Source organism: Dipodomys merriami, unplaced genomic scaffold (assembly GCF_024711535.1).
Source record: "Dipodomys merriami isolate MVZ:Mamm:240054 unplaced genomic scaffold, mDipMer1.0.p SCAF_49, whole genome shotgun sequence".
Lineage (NCBI taxonomy): Eukaryota > Metazoa > Chordata > Mammalia > Rodentia > Heteromyidae > Dipodomys > Dipodomys merriami.
The window spans coordinates 9,761,305-9,779,946 of record NW_027206057.1 but is presented as its reverse complement, the minus strand read 5'-3'; the positions used below and the strand labels follow the sequence as shown (position 1 = coordinate 9,779,946).

General features: G+C 38.8%; 1 protein-coding gene across 2 annotated transcripts in view; it reads right to left on the bottom strand.

Moving 5' to 3' along the window:
- Nucleotides 1-18,642, bottom strand: part of LOC138809252 (aldehyde oxidase 3-like) — a 93,066-nt gene that overhangs the window by 37,582 nt on the left and 36,842 nt on the right. For both annotated transcript variants that reach the window (XM_069995772.1, XM_069995773.1), the window contains exons 18-26: nucleotides 18,120-18,234; nucleotides 17,603-17,725; nucleotides 12,472-12,568; nucleotides 11,620-11,744; nucleotides 7,067-7,200; nucleotides 4,971-5,058; nucleotides 4,518-4,604; nucleotides 2,359-2,550; nucleotides 1,637-1,864 (exon numbers count right to left, since the gene is read on the bottom strand). In XM_069995772.1, the coding sequence (XP_069851873.1) occupies nucleotides 1,637-1,864; nucleotides 2,359-2,550; nucleotides 4,518-4,604; nucleotides 4,971-5,058; nucleotides 7,067-7,200; nucleotides 11,620-11,744; nucleotides 12,472-12,568; nucleotides 17,603-17,725; nucleotides 18,120-18,234 (1,189 nt within the window). The remainder of the gene's footprint in view (nucleotides 1-1,636; nucleotides 1,865-2,358; nucleotides 2,551-4,517; nucleotides 4,605-4,970; nucleotides 5,059-7,066; nucleotides 7,201-11,619; nucleotides 11,745-12,471; nucleotides 12,569-17,602; nucleotides 17,726-18,119; nucleotides 18,235-18,642) is intronic.

The window sequence follows — 18,642 nt, the reverse complement described above, 5'->3', positions numbered from 1 at the left end:
CATTCACTATGGAATCCAGGAAGGACAGGCCTAATTGATAACATCTTGTGACAACAGTTGAAATTTCACCCCAGCAACAATGACTTTCTTATCCGCATTGCTCCCTTTGGGTGATAGAAGCAACAAAAAATTTTCTGGAACACTTTGATAATGATTAGCCAAGCCCTACTTTTGCTGGAACTGTTTAAGAATTACATATGCCTTTACCCTTTACCCCAACCTTATCTAAACTGTGCCTCTTCCTACAAGGTGCCTGGCCACACAGGAATGTCCTTCTCTGCTCTTCACTACCACTAATCTCTTTGTTTGGTGTATTATGGCCAGGCCTGGCCTGTGGAATCCCAGAATTGGATCTCTGGCCTAGAACTACTCGTTACAATACTTTTAAGGGACCTGTCTTTGCCTAAACTTGGTGGCACTGATTTTGAAACACTTAGTAGCTTCTGGCTATTTCTATAGCCCACAGGTGAAATATTTGGAATAAGGAACCATTTGCCAATAAGGAACCATTGGCAGACCTGTTGACGTTTCTGTATATAATAATCAGTGATTCCTTTGTTTGTGTTGGAAAACCATATAGACCCTGTTTTTTCCTAGAACTTGCAGAGCAATTTTAAGAAAGCAAAGAAAGACCCAACATTCACAGGAATTCTTCCACTTCTTAATCATGTAACAGTGTATTCACCCATCTATTATTCACCCATCCATCCTCCCATCTATCCATCAATTCATCCTTCTTTCTTTGCACATTTCTGTGACTTGTGCTAGGCTGGGCAGTAAATGAATGACCATGACAAGGGGCTCTCTTGTGAGGACTCCCTAAAGAGAAATCAATAATCTCAGCATAGTGTCATCATAAGAATTAAGAATCAAGGGTAGGCATTGAGGATAGGAAGTTGTTTCCAGGATTAATGTTCAAGGGTTACATAAAAACATAATAAGTGTTAAATGAGATTCTGATTTAAAGAAATCTTCAAATGATCTATAAATTAGATCTGTGGTATTTGCCTTGCAGACAATGATTTTACAATGAGCTTTCTGTTCTACTATGCTCAGAACTTTTGTTCAAGGCTACTCGGTCCTATGAAGAGAATATAATAAGCTATTCTAGCAAACCAGCACATGTGAAAATGTACATCTGTTACAGAAACTCTACCTGCTAATCAAACTGTCCTTCAGAGTTTAAGCCAAATGAAGAGCTTCCCAAATGTCACCCTGACCTTGCCAGAAATGATTGTCTAAGAATTAGGAGTTGTTAAGTAACATAATTGTGTATCTGCCAAGATCATATAGATAGAAAGCTCAGTTTTGAGTCTTTAACTTCCATCTCCTTCATGGGAAACAGGAGATATTTCTCCCTACTTTATCCTGCTATACTAAAATAAATTCTTAGTAAAACTTTTACTTTATGAAACTCTCCTTTTCATGAGACCCCTTGCAATGATTTCCATATGTGTATATCTGAAAGACCTGTGATCTCGCACAGAAACGGAGAAGCTGAGGGAAAAATCCTTCATCCAGTATCAGTACCACAATGTCTAGAGTTCTCAAGTCATTCTCTAAAGGTTAGTACCAGAAGAGGTTTCATTATAAGCTCTTGAATTTTTTCAGACTTAGAAACATTTCTAAAAATTACCTGATAATAAAATGTCTTTGGATATCCAACTGAGAATTTCATGGGGATAATGGAAATTCCTCTTTTCTTCCAAAAACTCTGTTGGTTAAATTCCTCTACAGCTTTCCTTCTGCTTGAGTATGAAGAATTTTCCATACATTTGTGCCAGCATTTTATCAGATTCTTTGGATCAAACTCTTGCTTGTGAATTGTCTTATCAATTGTTTTGTACATATTTAACTCTCTAACCTGGTAGATTAAAAACAAAAACTTCACAACAGAAGCTGCAGGGAGTGGAGTCAGTGTGAAAATAAGCAATTAAGGCACAATATTACTTTTGGAATTGAGAATGTCTTGTACAACTACTTTAAAAGAGAGACAGTGTCAGCCAGGAGCCAGTGGCTTACACCTAAATCCTAGCTACTCAGAAGGCTGAGATCAGAGAATCTTCATCTGAAGCCAGTCCCAGGGAGAAAAGTCCTTGACACTCTATCTCCCATTTACCAGTAAAAATGCCAGACTGGAGGTGCGGCTCATGTGTAGAGAAGCAGCTGTGAGCAAGTACTCTGAGAGCCCAAGTCCCAGAATTCAGTTCTAGAACAACAAAGGAAGGAAGGAAGAAAAGGGAAGGGAAGGAAAAGAAAAAGAAGGGAAGAGAGGAGAAAGAAGAGAAAAGAAGAGAAGAGAAAATGAATGTGCTCCTCTCTATTTAAAGACTGTTTTTGATCATCAGTTCAATTTACCGTCTCTGGTGGCAAGTGGCATTTAGATGCTACTGCTGTCATCCAGGTCTCCGTTACAAATGCTCCTTGTGGAAAACCAAACCCTCGGAAGGCTGTATTGGACGGTAAATTGGTCTTGCAAGCTCTGCCTCTCACTCGCAGGTTTGGGATCTTATAAGCATTTTCCATTTTGAGCAAGGCATATTCTATTACCTGAAAAGTGTTCCAAGTTAACAAGTACATTCACGTAATGCAATAAGGAGACATGGATCAAATTGTTCATCCAGATGAGAGAAATGTCAGCCCTACAGGGATGTTACTTCTCAACTTAATTCTTAGCCTCATCATTGTGAAGAATCTCAGTTTCTTGACTATCTACTTGAGTGACCATCTACTTAATTTTAAATTACATGCAGTCTACTTAACCATTCATGAATCCATAATTATATGCATAAATAAAAGACATTTCTGAGGACTGAGGTATAGTTCACTGCACTTAGCATATGTCAGACCTTTGGCTCAATCTCCAACACAAAAAGGAAAACAAAAACATTTTTGTACTTTATGTTTTGCACATGGTAGAAATGGAAACTGCTTAATGTTAGCTTAAAATTTTTTTTCTGATACCCTTAAGATGTCATGAGTAGTACGTACAATGATTCTACTGCATTTTCTCTTTAGTCTGAAGCCTTCAACTTCTTTAATATTTTCTGAAATCTTTTCCATTTCCCTCCCTAAATACTTAAAACATGAAATCTCAGCAAAGCCCAAGGTTTCTGATAATGATCTGATAAAATGCTAGATTTCTGTATCTGAAGATTCAACCAACTTCAGACCAAAAACAGTAACAAAAAAAATTGTATCTGTGCTGACACATGTAGACATTTCTTTCATTTATTTCTCATTGTTTCCTATACAATATAGTGTTACATCTATTTACATAATATTTACATTACTTTAGGTTTGAAAAAGAATCTAGAAATGACTTAAAGTATAGAGAAGCTATGAATAGGTCAAGTGTAAAAACCATGGCATTTTAAGTGAGGAATTTGACCATCTGCTAATCTTGGAATCTACAGTTGAACCAGTCCACCCTCGGTAAGAAAGGGCAACACCAATACTTCAGCATGGTCGTAGATGGTGGCATCCTGAGTTACTGAATCTTTCTATCAAAAGATAGGAAAGAACAGCTTTCCAGATAGGTCATCATTCCTAGGTTTTTGTGGAAGTGAGGCCAACAACTGTTTGCTTGGTCTGCGGGGAGCCTCTTCTTCCAAGCACAATAACAATATTTTATGTTGAGCCAGAATCCATTTGTTTTAAGAGTAGAAACAAGTAGCTTTACAAGGCATAGGAATTTCATAAATGTTCTCAAGAGGAGCAGACTATGAATTTTATCCTAGGGCTCATTAGGAAGCAAAGGCATTGAGCAGACAGGAAAAAAAAAGATACAAGATTGGAAGCTTCTAGAACAGATAGAAACATTGATTGAGAATAGGGGGATAAAAACCGAATAGGATGAAGATGTCCTCTTGTCTATTGTTAAAGGATTAGACTGTGAGTGAAATGGCTCTGGATTTTTGGACCATGAGGCATTGTAGTGGTAGCTGGGCCTAGACAAGGTTGTCCCTTTCTTTTTAAATTTCCATAAGAAGAATTAAGACACATCAATCTTAGTCAACTTTTACAAAGTAACATCATCAATGAAGACAGACTCAATATACTTAAAGCTCCCTTGATCAAAAAAGGATTTGAGAAGCTAGGCAAAAGATTTCCCAGAAGAGATTTGCCTGAGACTGGCCCGATGCCCGGCCCTTCTTCCAGAAGCCAAGTGTGTTCTTCCCTGACACACCCTGTCCACCTTGCCCAGGGAAATGGTGATGTTAGGAAAGGAGGAGGAATGAAGAACCTAACTGTGTGCATGGAAGTTTTCTTGGGGCAATCTATGGAATTCACTGAAGGGAGCATTTGGGTGGTCTTCTTATCAGAAGGTCTTAGAGTTAGTTACACAGGGGCCAAAGCTCCCTCACAGACAGACAGAGGTGGAGATCCAGAAGCATTTGAGTCATCAAAATTACTTATAGTTTATATTCTGTGCCAAACAGGTGTGGGCTCACATGAAAATTTATCCACCTCATCACAACAAAACCAGAATCCCAGGTATTATGAAAGTTACATACCAGTTCAGAATCATCTGGTGTGCATCCTCCATTAATGTGATAGTCAATATCGGCAGCCTTGATTTTCCCATTGTTCATAAAGCCAATCTATGATCAGAGAACAACATTTATACTACCTGTGAGGTGGAAGGGCACCTCCTAAGCATCCTGAGCAGTGAATTGGCACAAGTGCTGGATTGTAGTTCTCACAAATACCAGCAAGTGTGACTGGAGAGTAAGCCTTCCTAAGCTGACCCTGGGAATTCTACCATTTGCACTGGGCTGCCTTTGCAATCCACCTTTCTAGGCCTTTCTATCCTCGTGTGTAACAATGGGGACAACGCTGTCACCTAACCCTATGATTCTCAAAGCTTCATGTATATTAGCCATGGGGAAGCTTGGTAAAACAAAAGTTACTAGGCCGCACCTGCCAGTGTTTGATTCCATAGCTATTGGATTTTCCTCTCCACTCACCTTATATTTCCCCAGCAGTGGGTGGCGACCACCAGTGATCAACATGTCATCCCCACGTTCCAGCACAAAGCGAACTGGGCAGCCAGTTCTAGAGAGAAATTGAAATTACAATTTTAAGTGATTTGAGATTTGAATTCAGGGTTATGGAATGTTCTAGAAACCATTGGCTCCCATCTACCAGACAACAAAGAATCAGAGAACAGGTACTCTGAAAAGAGAAGGAAGATGAGGGTTTCTTTATTTTTCACAACCAATGAGGCAGCCAGGAAGCTATCTGTTCAAGAATCTACCTATTTAAGAAATTCCTTTCCTATTGTTCTTAGTAGTCATGGTAGAGTATTTGTGGGGGGAAGGAGGGTGAGGCTAACTCACAGTCTTATTTTAAGAGTTTTGTTTTTAATTAATAAATTAATTTTTTTTTAATCTTTGCTGGTCCTGGACTTGAACTCAGACCCTGGGAGCTATTATTGACCTGACCTTTTTCAGCTTGAGGCTAGTGTTCTAACACTTGAGTCATAGCTCCACTTTGGGCTTTTTGGTCATCAGTTGGAGATAAGCATTTCACAGACTTTCCTGCCCCAGCTGGAAGTGAACCATAATCCTCTGATATCAGCCTCCTGAGCTCCTGAGTACTGAGGATTACAAGTGTGAACCTTCTGGTGCTAAAAGTTTACTTTTTAAATGTGGTTTTCCCCATTCACAAGGGGAAAATCTGAGTGGATTTTCCCTTCAGTATAATTTTGGAATTTAAAAAAAACTCTGAAATTTGATGTTTGGGTTTCTTTTATTAGTATCTTTTTATTAGTATCTTTTATGGCTACTTCATTTGTATTAGGGGCAGCAATGATTTCTTAATCTGAAAGTTTAAAGTCTTCATTTCTTACATTTGTCATGCAAATACCAATTCATGTTAAATCCTCCTATTTATTTCTTCTATCACATTTCTGAGATCTAGCTTTCTTCTTTCAAAAAGAATCCCCCTGTCTGAGCTTGACTTTCATCATATTCAAATGACAGCAGCTATTGGAATTTCAGAATCTCCTCTGGTTATCTCACTTTTACACCTAGGAGAAAAACAAAAATCTCCAAAGAAAACACCACTTAGGCCATGATTTCTATGCTTAGGTCATGATTGCTAGCATCCCTCAGTGTAGTGGCCCAACTTTTCCTTTTTTCAGTGTTTCCCTGAAGGATATCTAATATATTACACTCTCATCATAAGCACTAGATGAACTATGGTTGGGATTACTAAAATTCATAATATGTCTTGTGTCTTTGTTATTATGTGCGTTTCTAAAATGTGTGTGTGTGTGTGTGTGTGTGTGTGTGTGTGTGTGTGTGTGCGTGCATGTGTAACAGTTCATAATCCTGGGGTACTCTCCTAGATGCTTAGATATATGAAAACATGATGTCTAGTTTGCTTTAAAGAAGAAGAATTTATGATCTAATCTATCCAGTATTGTATTAGTATTCTTTACTAGCTGTGTGCTTCAGTAATGGCTATAAATATTTTATTTTTTGAATAGGTAATGCATGCACAATTCACAGATTTCAAAAGGATGCTCAGTGCAAAGTATTTCTTCTGCTCCCGTCCCCAGCCAGCTCTTCAGGAAACACAACTGTCAGCAGTTTCTTGAGAGTCCTTATAAACATATTAAAATTTTAATGTGCAACCAGGTGTGTCTTCCTTTCAGAAATAATAAGCCATCTGTGGATAAAATCTTATTCTTCTTTTTATGTGTGTGTGTGGTTTTTCTTTTGGCCTGACTCCGTATCTATGGACTTTCATTCATGTCTTAATGAATACAGTTGATAAATCACGTTGTCAGTTTCATTTATTACTTCCTTTACTGGTGAGAGACAGGGAGGATTTTCAGCTAAAGATACAGGAAGTACATTAGATGAGACCCACACTGCCAACTCAGCTGGAAATCACAAAGGCAAAAGTGCCCCACTCTGTGCTCTCCCCATGGGGCCCTTGGTAATTAGGCCTGACTCAGCAGACTCTTGGCCTTTCTCCTCTTGTGTCTTTTAGAAGTGCCTTGGATTTATGAGGAATGAACTGCTAAGTAACTGTGGCTCACAGATCCACTCACTTGTGTGCTGCCACAGCTGCCACTGCTGCCAGAAGTCCAGACTTGCTTGCTTTTCCTCCGAAGGCCCCACCAACCCTTTTCACATGGCAGTTGATCCTGTTCTTTGGAATGCCCAAGGTACAAGCCACCATGTCCTTGAGTCCGGGATTGGTTCCAGGTTCCCCAAAAGGTTACACAGAAAAGACATGATAAGTAAGAGGTTTATTCACGGATAAAACAATGTCCTCTCATATTCATATTGTCCTGTATAAAAATATATTTATCTATTGAAAATGCTATAGATGCCTTTAATGCTCAGTTGAAGGAATAAACTGATATTGCTTTTGAAAACTAACTCATGATAGATGATATTCCAAAATGACCACACTTAGGTCTTTATTCTTCTCTGCCTCAGCCACCCCAACAGTCCTGCAAAGGGCTGCCCTAGATTCCCTACTCTTAGATGTCGGCATTAATACTAGCAGAATGGACAGAAAAAACTATGTGCCATCCAGAAAGAAATAATGGAAAAGATCTTCAGTTATTTAGCAGTCCATGGAACAAGAAGATAAATCTTGGCTTACTGTGAGTCAAGGGAGGGTCTGAAATGGAGGAATTGGGCTGGGAGTGTGTTGGTAATAACCTAGGCTGCAGCAGGTACAAGTGAGACAGAGTGGTAGAAAGGTTTTAAAAAGGCAACTCTCATTCTTTACATGGTATATGTTGCTGCTCAACAGAGGATCTATATTTAACTCAGACATCCATATTTAATTTGGATGTCAGGAAATGATTTCCTGCCCCTCTGGGCAGGAGTAGCTATACTCATATCCCACAAAGTAGACTTCAAATAAAAAAAACAGTCAGAGTAGACAAGGAAGGTAATTTTATATTAATAAATGGAACTCTTCATCAAGAAGACACAACAATTCTTAACATCTATGTACCAAATGTCTGGGCACCCAACTTAGTGGTTAGGGTTATTTCTTGGTATTTTAATTTTTGAGGCCATTTTGAACAGATTTGCTCTTCTAATTTTCATCCCCATCTGCACATTGCTGTTATGCAGAAAAGTTACTGGGTTTGGTGTCTTGATTTCATATCCTGTTCCTTTGTCAAAAGCGTTTGTCAGCTCTAGACATTTCAGAGTGAAATCTCTTTAGATATTTTGCATCACATCTTCTGTAAATTTGGATAATTTGACTTCTTTTTACATATTTGGATCCCTTTTATGTATATTTATATTTTTTGTTGTTCTGCTAGGAATTCTAGTATTACATTGAATAAGACTGGGGAGAATGGACATCCTTATCTTGTTCTTTATTTAGAGCAAATGAAGACTGAGTCTTGTATTGAATTGAAATTATTGGCATTTGTTATAGCTTTATCATTTGCTTTTTAAAAGATTCAGAAAGCAATAATACCCCAGTAACACTAAGCACATCTAGCACCAGATTTCATCACTACCATTCCCCCTTAAAAGAAACCAGGGCTCCTTGGAACAAGTGTCAATTTGAGGTCTGTGGTAAGAAAAGGACAAACTGTTTATATATTCAGAAAGTAAGAAAATTCTTAGAAGATGATAAATCTATGTTGAAAGATTGAAGACGCTGACTTGAAGTTATTCCCAATGGCCAAACAGGGGGCAGTCTGAACACCAAAAATCTTCTCTGGAATGGATTTTGACACACCAATTCTTTTTCTTAAAAAAAAAAATCTATAAATCCCCATTGGCACAAAAACAATTTAAAGCTCTTTCCAGAAGAGTGTTAAGGAATAAATGTAGTATGTATCATGGAGTTAGAAAAATTAATAGGCAAGAATGACCAGTGGTACTTAAATAATCAGAAAACAGATACACAGTGTCAACCTAGCAGTTCACACATAGCTTATACATTACAAAGAGGAGAGAGATATCCTTGCAGAAGATAAACCTGACAGTACCACTTTCACGACTAAACATCAACTTAAGTATTGCACCACACCAAAATATTCCTTTTGATGTAATGAGTTCAAAGACATTCCTATACAATATATTGCCAAAAAAAGCTTGTTCTGAATCTAATCAGAAGGGGACAACTATCAAACTGAAATTTAGGGATATTGCTGTAAACAACTGTCTTTGCTCTTAAAAGTATCTATGAGATAAAAGAAAAAATAGTTTGGGGAATTGTCTTAGCTTAATTGAGACTAAAGAGACAAGCAATGCATGATCCTGGATTTGATCCTAGACTGGAAAACCAAAACAAAGCACAAATACAAAATCCAGGACATCAGTGAGCCTACTGGGGGAAATTTGACTATGGTTTTTATAAATCAAGATTAGTGTTCATCAGTGTTACATTTCCTAATGATGACTGTGTTGTGAATATGAAGGAAAACATTACAGAAATGTGTGTGTATATATATGTATAAATGTATGTCTAACATCTTTGAGAATCTTAAGGTCATACCATCAGACAAGTCAGGAGCATGCAGTGTCAGTAAATGGCCTACTATGTAGAAGGCAGCAGGGACATTCATAAAAGACAGAAAAACATTGTTTAGATGTGAGAGGTAGCAGATAACTGGCGATCTAGGCAGAAGCAATGAACTGAAGCATAAATGGAATGGCAGTAGAGTATAGGCGATTGTTTTAAAAACTTGTCTCATAAGAGAAGGAGAAATAGAAGCAACAGCCACTAGGTGAAGCAGAATCAAGGGAGGGCTGCTTTTAAGAATGGAGCAGTAGGGTGTCAGTGGTTCACACCTGTAAATTTGACTACTCAAGAGGCTGAGGCCTAGAGGATCACAGTTCAAAGCTAGTCCCAGCAGAAAAATCTGGAAGATTCTATCTCCAATGGAATAGCCAAAAGCTGGGTTGAAGGTATAGCTTAAGCAGTAAAGTACCTCCTGTGGGCAAGGGAGCCAAATAAGAGCACAAAGTCTTGAATTCAAGTCCTGATACCAGCATGAACACACAAAAAAAGAGACAGTGAGTCTGGTGCTGGTGGCTTATGCCTGTATTCCTAGCTTCTCAGGAGGCTGAGATCTGAGGATCGGGGTTCAAAGCCAGCCCGGGCAGGAAAAGCTGTGAAACTCTTATCTCCAATAAACTACTAGAAAAACCGGAAGTGGTGCTGTGGCTCCAGTGGTAGAGCACTAGCCTTGAGCCTTGAGCTGAAGGACAGCACTCAGACCCAGAGTTCAAGCCTCATGACCAACAGAGAGAGAGAGAGAGAGAGAGAGAGAGAGAGAGAGAGAGAGAGAGAGAGAGAGAGAGAGAGAGAGAGAGAGAGAGAGAGAGAGAGAGAGAGAGAGAGAGAAGAGAAGACTATTGTGGCGCTGGTGGCTCACCCCTGTAATCCTAGCCATTTGGAGGCTGAAATTAAGAGGATTGAAGTTTGAGGCCTGTCTGGGCACACACATGAGATTCCTTCTCAAACAATAACTAGGTGCTAGTAGTGTACACCTATCATCTCAGCTGTGTTGGAGGCTAAGATGGGCAGATTGTCCAGCTTGGGCAAAAAGGTCCATGAGATTTCAATGGAAAGAAGCTGGACATTGTGGTATGTGCCTATCATGCAAATTACAAATAACTGAAAATAGGCAGATTGTGGTCCGCGTTTGTTCCAGAAGAGCAAGTGAGAAACAATCTCCAAAATACTTAGAGCTGCTGGCATGCATGTTTCAGAGTGCGCTCCTAACAAGCACAGAGGCCATGAGTTCACTACCATCAAGGGGGAAAGAAAGGAATAGGGCATATTTTGATTTAAGGACTAATCAGAATGGGGTAGTGAAGAGTTGTAATACAGAATACAGGAAGAATAACTGTGGCGTGGTGGAGAGTGGAGCTGGGGACTGGTAATGTGTATTCCCATGGCCTCAATATTTTTTCTAATGAAGTAGTATAGACAATTATCATCTGAGACAAAGGGGACTTAGACTTTTGTAGAAGACTAACGGAGAGGAGGGAAAATCAGGGCTAACATTGTGAGGACAAGATGTACAGGACACTATATTGAAAACGAACGTTACAATGTCCGGGTGGTGGGGGGCAGGACAAGTTGGGGAGGTGGGGAGGGAATGGATGGTAGGGGAAAAATAGAGGAGGAGATAACAATGTTCGCTATGAAGTGTGCTGATACCCTACTCATGTAACTGTAACCCCTCTGTACAACATTTTTACAATAAAAAAAAAGAATAACAAAAAAAGAAAAATTGGGGCTAAGTTTTGCCATTGCTGTTTTTGGAGGGATGGGGGTCGGGGGTAAGTCGTGGGGCTTGAATTCTGGGCCTGGGTGCTGTCCCTCAGTTCTTCAGCTCAAGGTTAGTGCTCTACCACTTGAGCCACAGCACTACTTCTGGTTTTCTGATGGTTAATTGGAGGTAAGAGTCTCATGGACTTTCCTGCCTGGGCTGGCTTTGAATCGCGATCCTCAGATCTCAGCCTCTTGAGTAGCTAGTATTTCAGGCATTAGTCACCGGCAACATTGTTCAAACATCATTACTTAGCTTTCACAACTTAAGGCAGAATATTGACAATGTCACATGTGTCACAAGTGTAACACAGACATCATGACTAGAAAGCAACCCACCTGGGTAAATGCTGCATCCTGGCTTGACACATATATGTCTATTTCTTTATCCTCTTTCTTGGGTACCACACGGACACTCTGAGTTTCCATATAAAAATGTTCCTGTCCTCCAAAGTGCACTTCCCCTTTTAGATACATCAAACATATGAAGCTTTTAGAAACACTTCATTTAAATGTATTCAAAATAGAATGTTATTAGTGTTATTTTTAATGTGATGAGCATAATACTTGGTGTCCTGTCTTATTTCAAAGAATCTCCCAACTTAGAATTACTCAGAGCAATACAATTCCTTTACAATTGCTTGTAGACTTAGGCCCTCTAATGTCTCTAGTCCTTTAGTTCTATTATCTTCTACCTGCCTCCAAACAAGTAATAATTTCCATCATATTACTAATATTCTGTTTCTCTTACCTAAACAAATCTTTAATGCAAGAATGCTTTTGGATTCTTCTTTGCTTGTCACATCTAGTCAGTGCCTAAATACTGCACCGACATTCTCTCTACTCCATTGTATTTATCATCATTTTTACCTGAAATATTATCATGACCTTTGACCTTATCTTTGGTACACTCTCTTCCTCTTTCTAGCAGATTTGATAAAGGGTAACTATGAGCCTTTCACCTTACTATTGGAAGATCTCAAATATCTTCTGTTATCAGTGGAACCAGTACTAAGGAATTAAGTTTCTTCATAAAATTACTCTCACTTCTTTGAATCTTATGTTCATGTCCTTCTTCTTAAATTCCCTTAATAAGAACTAAGATGTATCACTTTCATCCAACTTGTATAAAATTAAGGTATACTCAATATATTAAAAACTCCCCCGATAAGAAGGGACGTAGGATTTCACCTTCAATGATTTGATCAACACACTGAAACGCCTCTTCAACATTTCCTTGTTCTAGTTTTTTCTCAGGTCCAATGAATGACTTGTGCTGTATTGCATCCTATAGAAGTAATAGATTAAAAGTGTCACTAATGTTGCCCAACTCAAGATTTCTGACTAGTCACTGCCACCTCTCACACAGTGAAAGCCACCTGCGATGTTAATCCTGGATCTTAGATTGCCATAGGACAGCACAGATTTCAGACACAATTTCCTAGTGCCTCAGTGTATTCAGCTGCATCTTTCAGATCATATCTCCTGAGCAGACACATTTCAGAAAATATGACATAGAATGGTAGTTAGATGTTATTGACCATCACATGCATATTTAATTTACCTATAAATGTCAATCTTCACTGAAGTCGGGACTCCTCTAGCTCTACTAATCCTCAGGACAAACCTATTGTAGAAGTTTAATATTCCACTAGTCTAAACCTTTAGACTATTTAGAATTCCTTCTACCTCTTATTTCTAGCTAAGAATTTTGATAGAAATGTGACAGAAGAATGATTTAAATACCCAGACGTGCACAGAGACATAGCCTTTATTCTTTAATGTATTCAAACTGTTCTTAAGCAGTCTATGTTCTATATTTCATGAATACTTTTAAAGTTATATTGAAAACTTCCCTTTCAAAATCGGATAATGACTTTATTTAAAATAAAATAACCTGAATGTACTTGATGAAGAGGCCTGCCCCTACGTGGGCATTCTTTCTAGTTCCCATCCTTTCCTCAAAGTAACCACCATCATTAGCTTCTGGAGCTTATAAATGCAAAGGCAAACAATTATGAGTTTATGCTCTCCGATTTGTGTATTTATTTGCATCTTGCCTTTCACTTACAACCTGGAGATATTTCTGTTACAGTGAATGCAGAGAATATCTTCATTCGGAAAGTATGTCTACAGTGACATAGAATTCCATTAGATTTTCTTTTTAATTTTTATTTTTGCAGTGCTGGGAGTTAAAATCAGAGCTTCCCACATGCTAGGCCAGTGTTCTACCACTGAGCTATACCCCAAAGCCCAAATTCCATCCTTATAGGTAGATGAACACTTTAATTAGCTTCTGATATTTTACTATCATAAACAACGGTGTAAACAATAATTTTGGAAACTATATTACTCATGCTTTTCATGACTGTGGCCAAATACCTGACAGAAACAACTTACAGGAGGAAATGTTTGTTTTAGCTCACAGTTTCAAGAATTGAGCCCAAGGTCTTTGGCTTCATTGAGTCTGAGCTCAGTGTGAGGCAGAACATTGTGTAATAATCACATGATGAACAGAAGAAGCTGTTCACCTGAGGGGGGACAGGAAGTAGAAAGAGGTGGGAACTGGGGAGCAGCCATATCTTCAAAGGCACACCCCCAGTGACCCACTTTCTCCATCTATGCCCCACCTATAAAGTTTCCACCAACTCCTCAAATAGTAGCACCAGCTGGGGTCCAAGCCTTCAGCATGTGAGCATGAGAGAGATATTGCACATTCAAACAATAACAGAAACCAGCTGAGCTTCAGGATAAAATCTCAGAGTAGGTTTCCTGTTTAAAGGGTATATATATTTGGAATTTTCATTTTTTTCTCATAGTGTTATTCTAGTTTTTCTCTCCCAAACTGACCAACTGAATATATTATAAAACTTGTGTTTTCTTGTCAATTGGATAGGTTAAAAACAATACTTCTTTATAGTTTTTAATTTAAACTCTCATGATAAGACCTGACATTACTTCCTATGTCTACAACCTATTGTGATCTGCCTGGCTTTCCTCATTTTTTTTGGATTTTAAAAATTTTATTGTAAGGGTGAGGTACAGAGGGGTTATAGTTACATGAGTCAGGTAATGAGTACATTTCCTTTTGAACAGTGCCAGCTCCCTCCCTCATTCTCTCCCAGTTTTTCCTCTCTTGACTCCTCCTCCCCCAAGATATATAGTTCATTTCCAAAATAGTATCTAATGAATATCACTGCCGAATTGGTTCATCCTTTATCCCACCATTTCTGTGCTTCCCCTTCCCCTTCCCAAATCAGATCAACTTATATACAGGACAAAGTGTACAGAAATGTAAAACAGCAACAGAAGGGAATAAACCAAAGGGGACAAAAAGAAGGAAAAGAAAGAACTACAAATAGTACAATTAAAAAAACAACAACTCTTGCTTCCATTTCTTGGAATTCATTTCAATACTCACCATTTTTGCTTATTTTTTTGTTTTTATTTATTTTGTTGGTCGTGGAGCCTGAACTCTGGCCTGGGCGCTGTCCCTCAGCTCTTCAGCTCAAGGCTAACGCTCTACCACTTGAACCACAGCATCACTTCCAGCTTTTTCTGCTTATGTGGTGCTGAGTAATCAACCCAGGGCCTCATGAATGCAAAGCAAGCACTCTACCACTGAGCCACCTTCCCAGCCCATCATCATTTTATATGATCATATACACATAGCTATTGAGCCCCTGCCATTCTCTCCTAAGAATATCCTCCTTTGAAAAACAAAGGAAGGAGTAACAATGCTTGACAAGAAATGTACTCATTACCTTATTCATGTAACTGTAACCCCTCTGTACAGCATCTTTACAATAAAATTAAAAAAAATTACTGTGTGAATGTTTAGACTGCTATTTAATTAATCATGCCCAGGTCTAATTATTTGTCTTTTACTATCAATTGGGTTTACTTGTAGATTTATAGGCACATTCTAATTATTACAAATGAGAGAAACTCTGAAGCCTATGTGTCTTTGGGTCTGGCTTACTTCAATAAGTATAATTTTTTCCAAGTCTTTCCATTTCCTTATGAATGAGGCAATGTCATTCTTTCTGATGGAAGCATAGAATTCCATTGTGTATATATACTAAATTTTCTTAATCCTTTTGTCCACTGAGGGACATAATGCTGCAATGAATATGGTTGTGCTGGTGGCTTTAGTATAGCCTGGTTTGTGGTCATTTGGATAGATGCCCAGGAGTGGAATTGCTCGGTCACAGGGAAGTTCTCTGTTTAGTCTTTTGAGGAACCTCCATACCTTACTGCTTTCTAGAGTGGTTGGACAAGTTTGTATTCCTACCCACAGCATAGTTCCTTTTTGACCACATCCTTGCCAGCATCATTTATTGGTAGTTTTCTTGATAATGGCCATTCTAACTGGAGTGAAGTAGAATTTAAATGTTGTTTTGATTTACATTTGTTTTGATTTACATTTCTTTTATGGCCAGAGATACTGAACATTTTTTGTGTGTCTATTGTAAACTTTTGTTTCTTCTTTGGAGAACTCTCTCTTTGTTGTTAGCTCATTTATTAACTGGGTTGCTGTTTCTTTGAGGATATATTTTTGGGAAGTTCAATTTTTTTAACTTTAAGTGTATTTTAGATTTAAGGCCCTTTTCAGATGCATAGCTAGTAAAGATCTTCTTCCATTCTGTAGGCTTTCTATTTATCCTGCTGGATATGTTCTTTGCCATGCAGAAACTCTTCAGTTTGACGCAGTCCCATTATCTACTCATTTTTTGATTTGCTGGGATTCTGGATCTTTACTTAGGAACTTTCTACCTGTGCCAAGGAGCCCTAGTGCCAAGGGATAGTCTCCCCTTCCTATAATATTATCAGTGTATCTAGTCTTTCATTGAGGTCTTTGATCCATTTGGAGTTGATTCTGATGCAGGGTGATATATAAGGATCTAACTTCATGTGTATAGCCAATTCTGCCAGCACCGTTTGTTGAAGAGGCTTTCTTCCATCCTGTGTTTTTGGATCCCTTATCAAATATTAGGTCTGTGGGTTCTTTTCTACCTTTCCTCATTTTTGATTCTCTCTTCCTTTTTCATATCTAGGAAATCATATTATAATTTTAAAAAATTAGCTCATTGTCTTTGGTACAGTTTACAAAGTTTTCCAGTTGATGTTTATCTTTCAACTGCGTATTATGTTTTTCTTCATATTAAGTTATGAAGTTGAATTTATTAATCTTCTGTGTTCTGGTATTTAGAATTTGAGGTACAGCCAGAAATACAATAGAGTTTACCATGTGTTCTTTGCTTTCTGGATTTTGTTTTTTGGACTTCTAATTGTAACCCTTTATAAAAATCATGCTTCTTTGCATAGTAGGATAATTTGTGAAGGCTGATTCTTGTCATTCACTATTTTAGATGAAGAACTTAGAACATAGTCTCAAGTAAGACATAATCCACAGGACTATTATTACTTGTGGGAAAGTTTTTGTTTCTGTCTTTCAACAGCGCAGCAGAGGTTGTTATCTAGTAGATTACTTAGCCTTGCCACATTACACAAATGAACCCTATGACTGTCCCTTCTCTAGGCAATGATGCCACTTCCTCTTTAGTGAAGCTATCACACAATGCACAAAAGGAATCACTGTGACTTTATCTCAGAACCTGGCAAATAGTGAAAAAAGAGCCCAGAAAAAAAATGCACTTTTTCCACATTCAGTGAGGTGAGAGTCAGCTCCATGTAGGGCAAGGATTGGGATTTGGAACATGGAACAAGAGCTAAGGGAAAGAAATTTTAGAGGGGCTGGGAAGGTGGCTCAGGGGTAGAGCCCTTGTCTTGCATGCCTGAAGCCCTGGGTTCGATTCCTCAGCACCACATAAGCAAAAAGAAAAAAGCCGGAAGTGGCGCTGTGGCTCAAGTGGTAGAGCGCTAGCCTTGAGCTGAAGAGCCCAGGCCCAGAGTTCAGGCCCCACAACTGGATCCCCCCCCCAAAAAAAAAAGAAAAAGAAATTTTAGAGTTACAAATGTTCAAATCTATCGTAAGAGGCAAAGGCTTGAACTTTCTAATATCAAATGTCAATTTGGGAATTTGGGACTCTCCCTTTCAGAAAACCAGAAGCATTTCAAATGTACTTAGTGGCGATGGTCAGATGAAAGATCTATTGTGGTTTGAGAGAATGCATTTCCAGTTAGAAGAAATTGGTGGTTAGAGCAACAAGGCTTGCGGAAGAAAGTCTATTTTCTAATCTATGATCTCCATTTTATCAGAGGGAAAGTTAAAGGTTTCCACAAATACTGTGCAACTATAATCTTTCCTGCAACAACCCACTGCCAAATGGCCAAAAGACAGAGCAGATAATGACATTACCTGAATGGTCACAATGACAGGTTCCAAGTCTTGGTACACAATCTTTACTTTTTTTGCTGCCTGCTTTGCATGGGCATATGAATCGGCAGCCACAGCACAGACAATCTGCCCCACACAAATCACCTGTAGAAAGAACAGACCAAGCAGGGAATGAAAATGTGTGCAGCAAGTCCTAGATCAGTGTAGCATGCTGTATGGTTCTGAGGTGTAGCAGAAAGCATGGGGCTTGGGTTGAATACTGGCACTGCCACCAGGGCCTGAGAGAACTGACTAAAATCACTTAGGCTTCAGTGTCTTCATCCTAAGATAACAAAAACAGTGCCAACTTAACAGTGAAGTTAGCTGCCTTAAATCTGTTCCCAAACAAGACTGAGTACAAATAAGTGGTGTGTGGTTGGTAGGACTACATGTGATCTTAGGTATAAAATTCCTTGGGAAAATGGATTGGTACCAGAGAAGAACAGCTGCCACTATTATTGATACACCATGAGAGTGGTAGACACCTTAATGCCACTACCTCATCCTGCGCGTACAGCCTTTCTTCTTCACTGCCATTGTTACCAGGAACATCTTGAGCAGTGATCACATCAGCCACACCAGGCAATGCCAGGGCCTCAGAGGCATCAATGGAACTGGGGAGCAAACAAGACCATAAGCCCCTCTCCCATGAGAATACGCAAATCCCAACAACCCCACTGTTTCACTTGATCAGCATAAGAAAGTCCACAAAGAGCAGTGTGTGGACATGAGGCCAATACCATGAGAAAGGGAGGACACTGATTTTGCTGGATGCAAGGGGAGCATTTGTTATTCTCCTCTTCCAGGAGTCTCTATAAGCTTGTATTCAATCCTCAGCACATTGAAAAGGCCAGGTTCCTCTGATGGTGGACATTTAGAAAAAGGGTAGAGAAAAACATAGGTCTTTGGGATCTTTTGTGCTGAGGAAATTGAATGAAGAGTTACTCTTTTCCGTTTACAGAAAACAATGGCTACCTCTTCCAATACTAGTTCTCTAACTTGATAAGAACTTAGTCTTTACT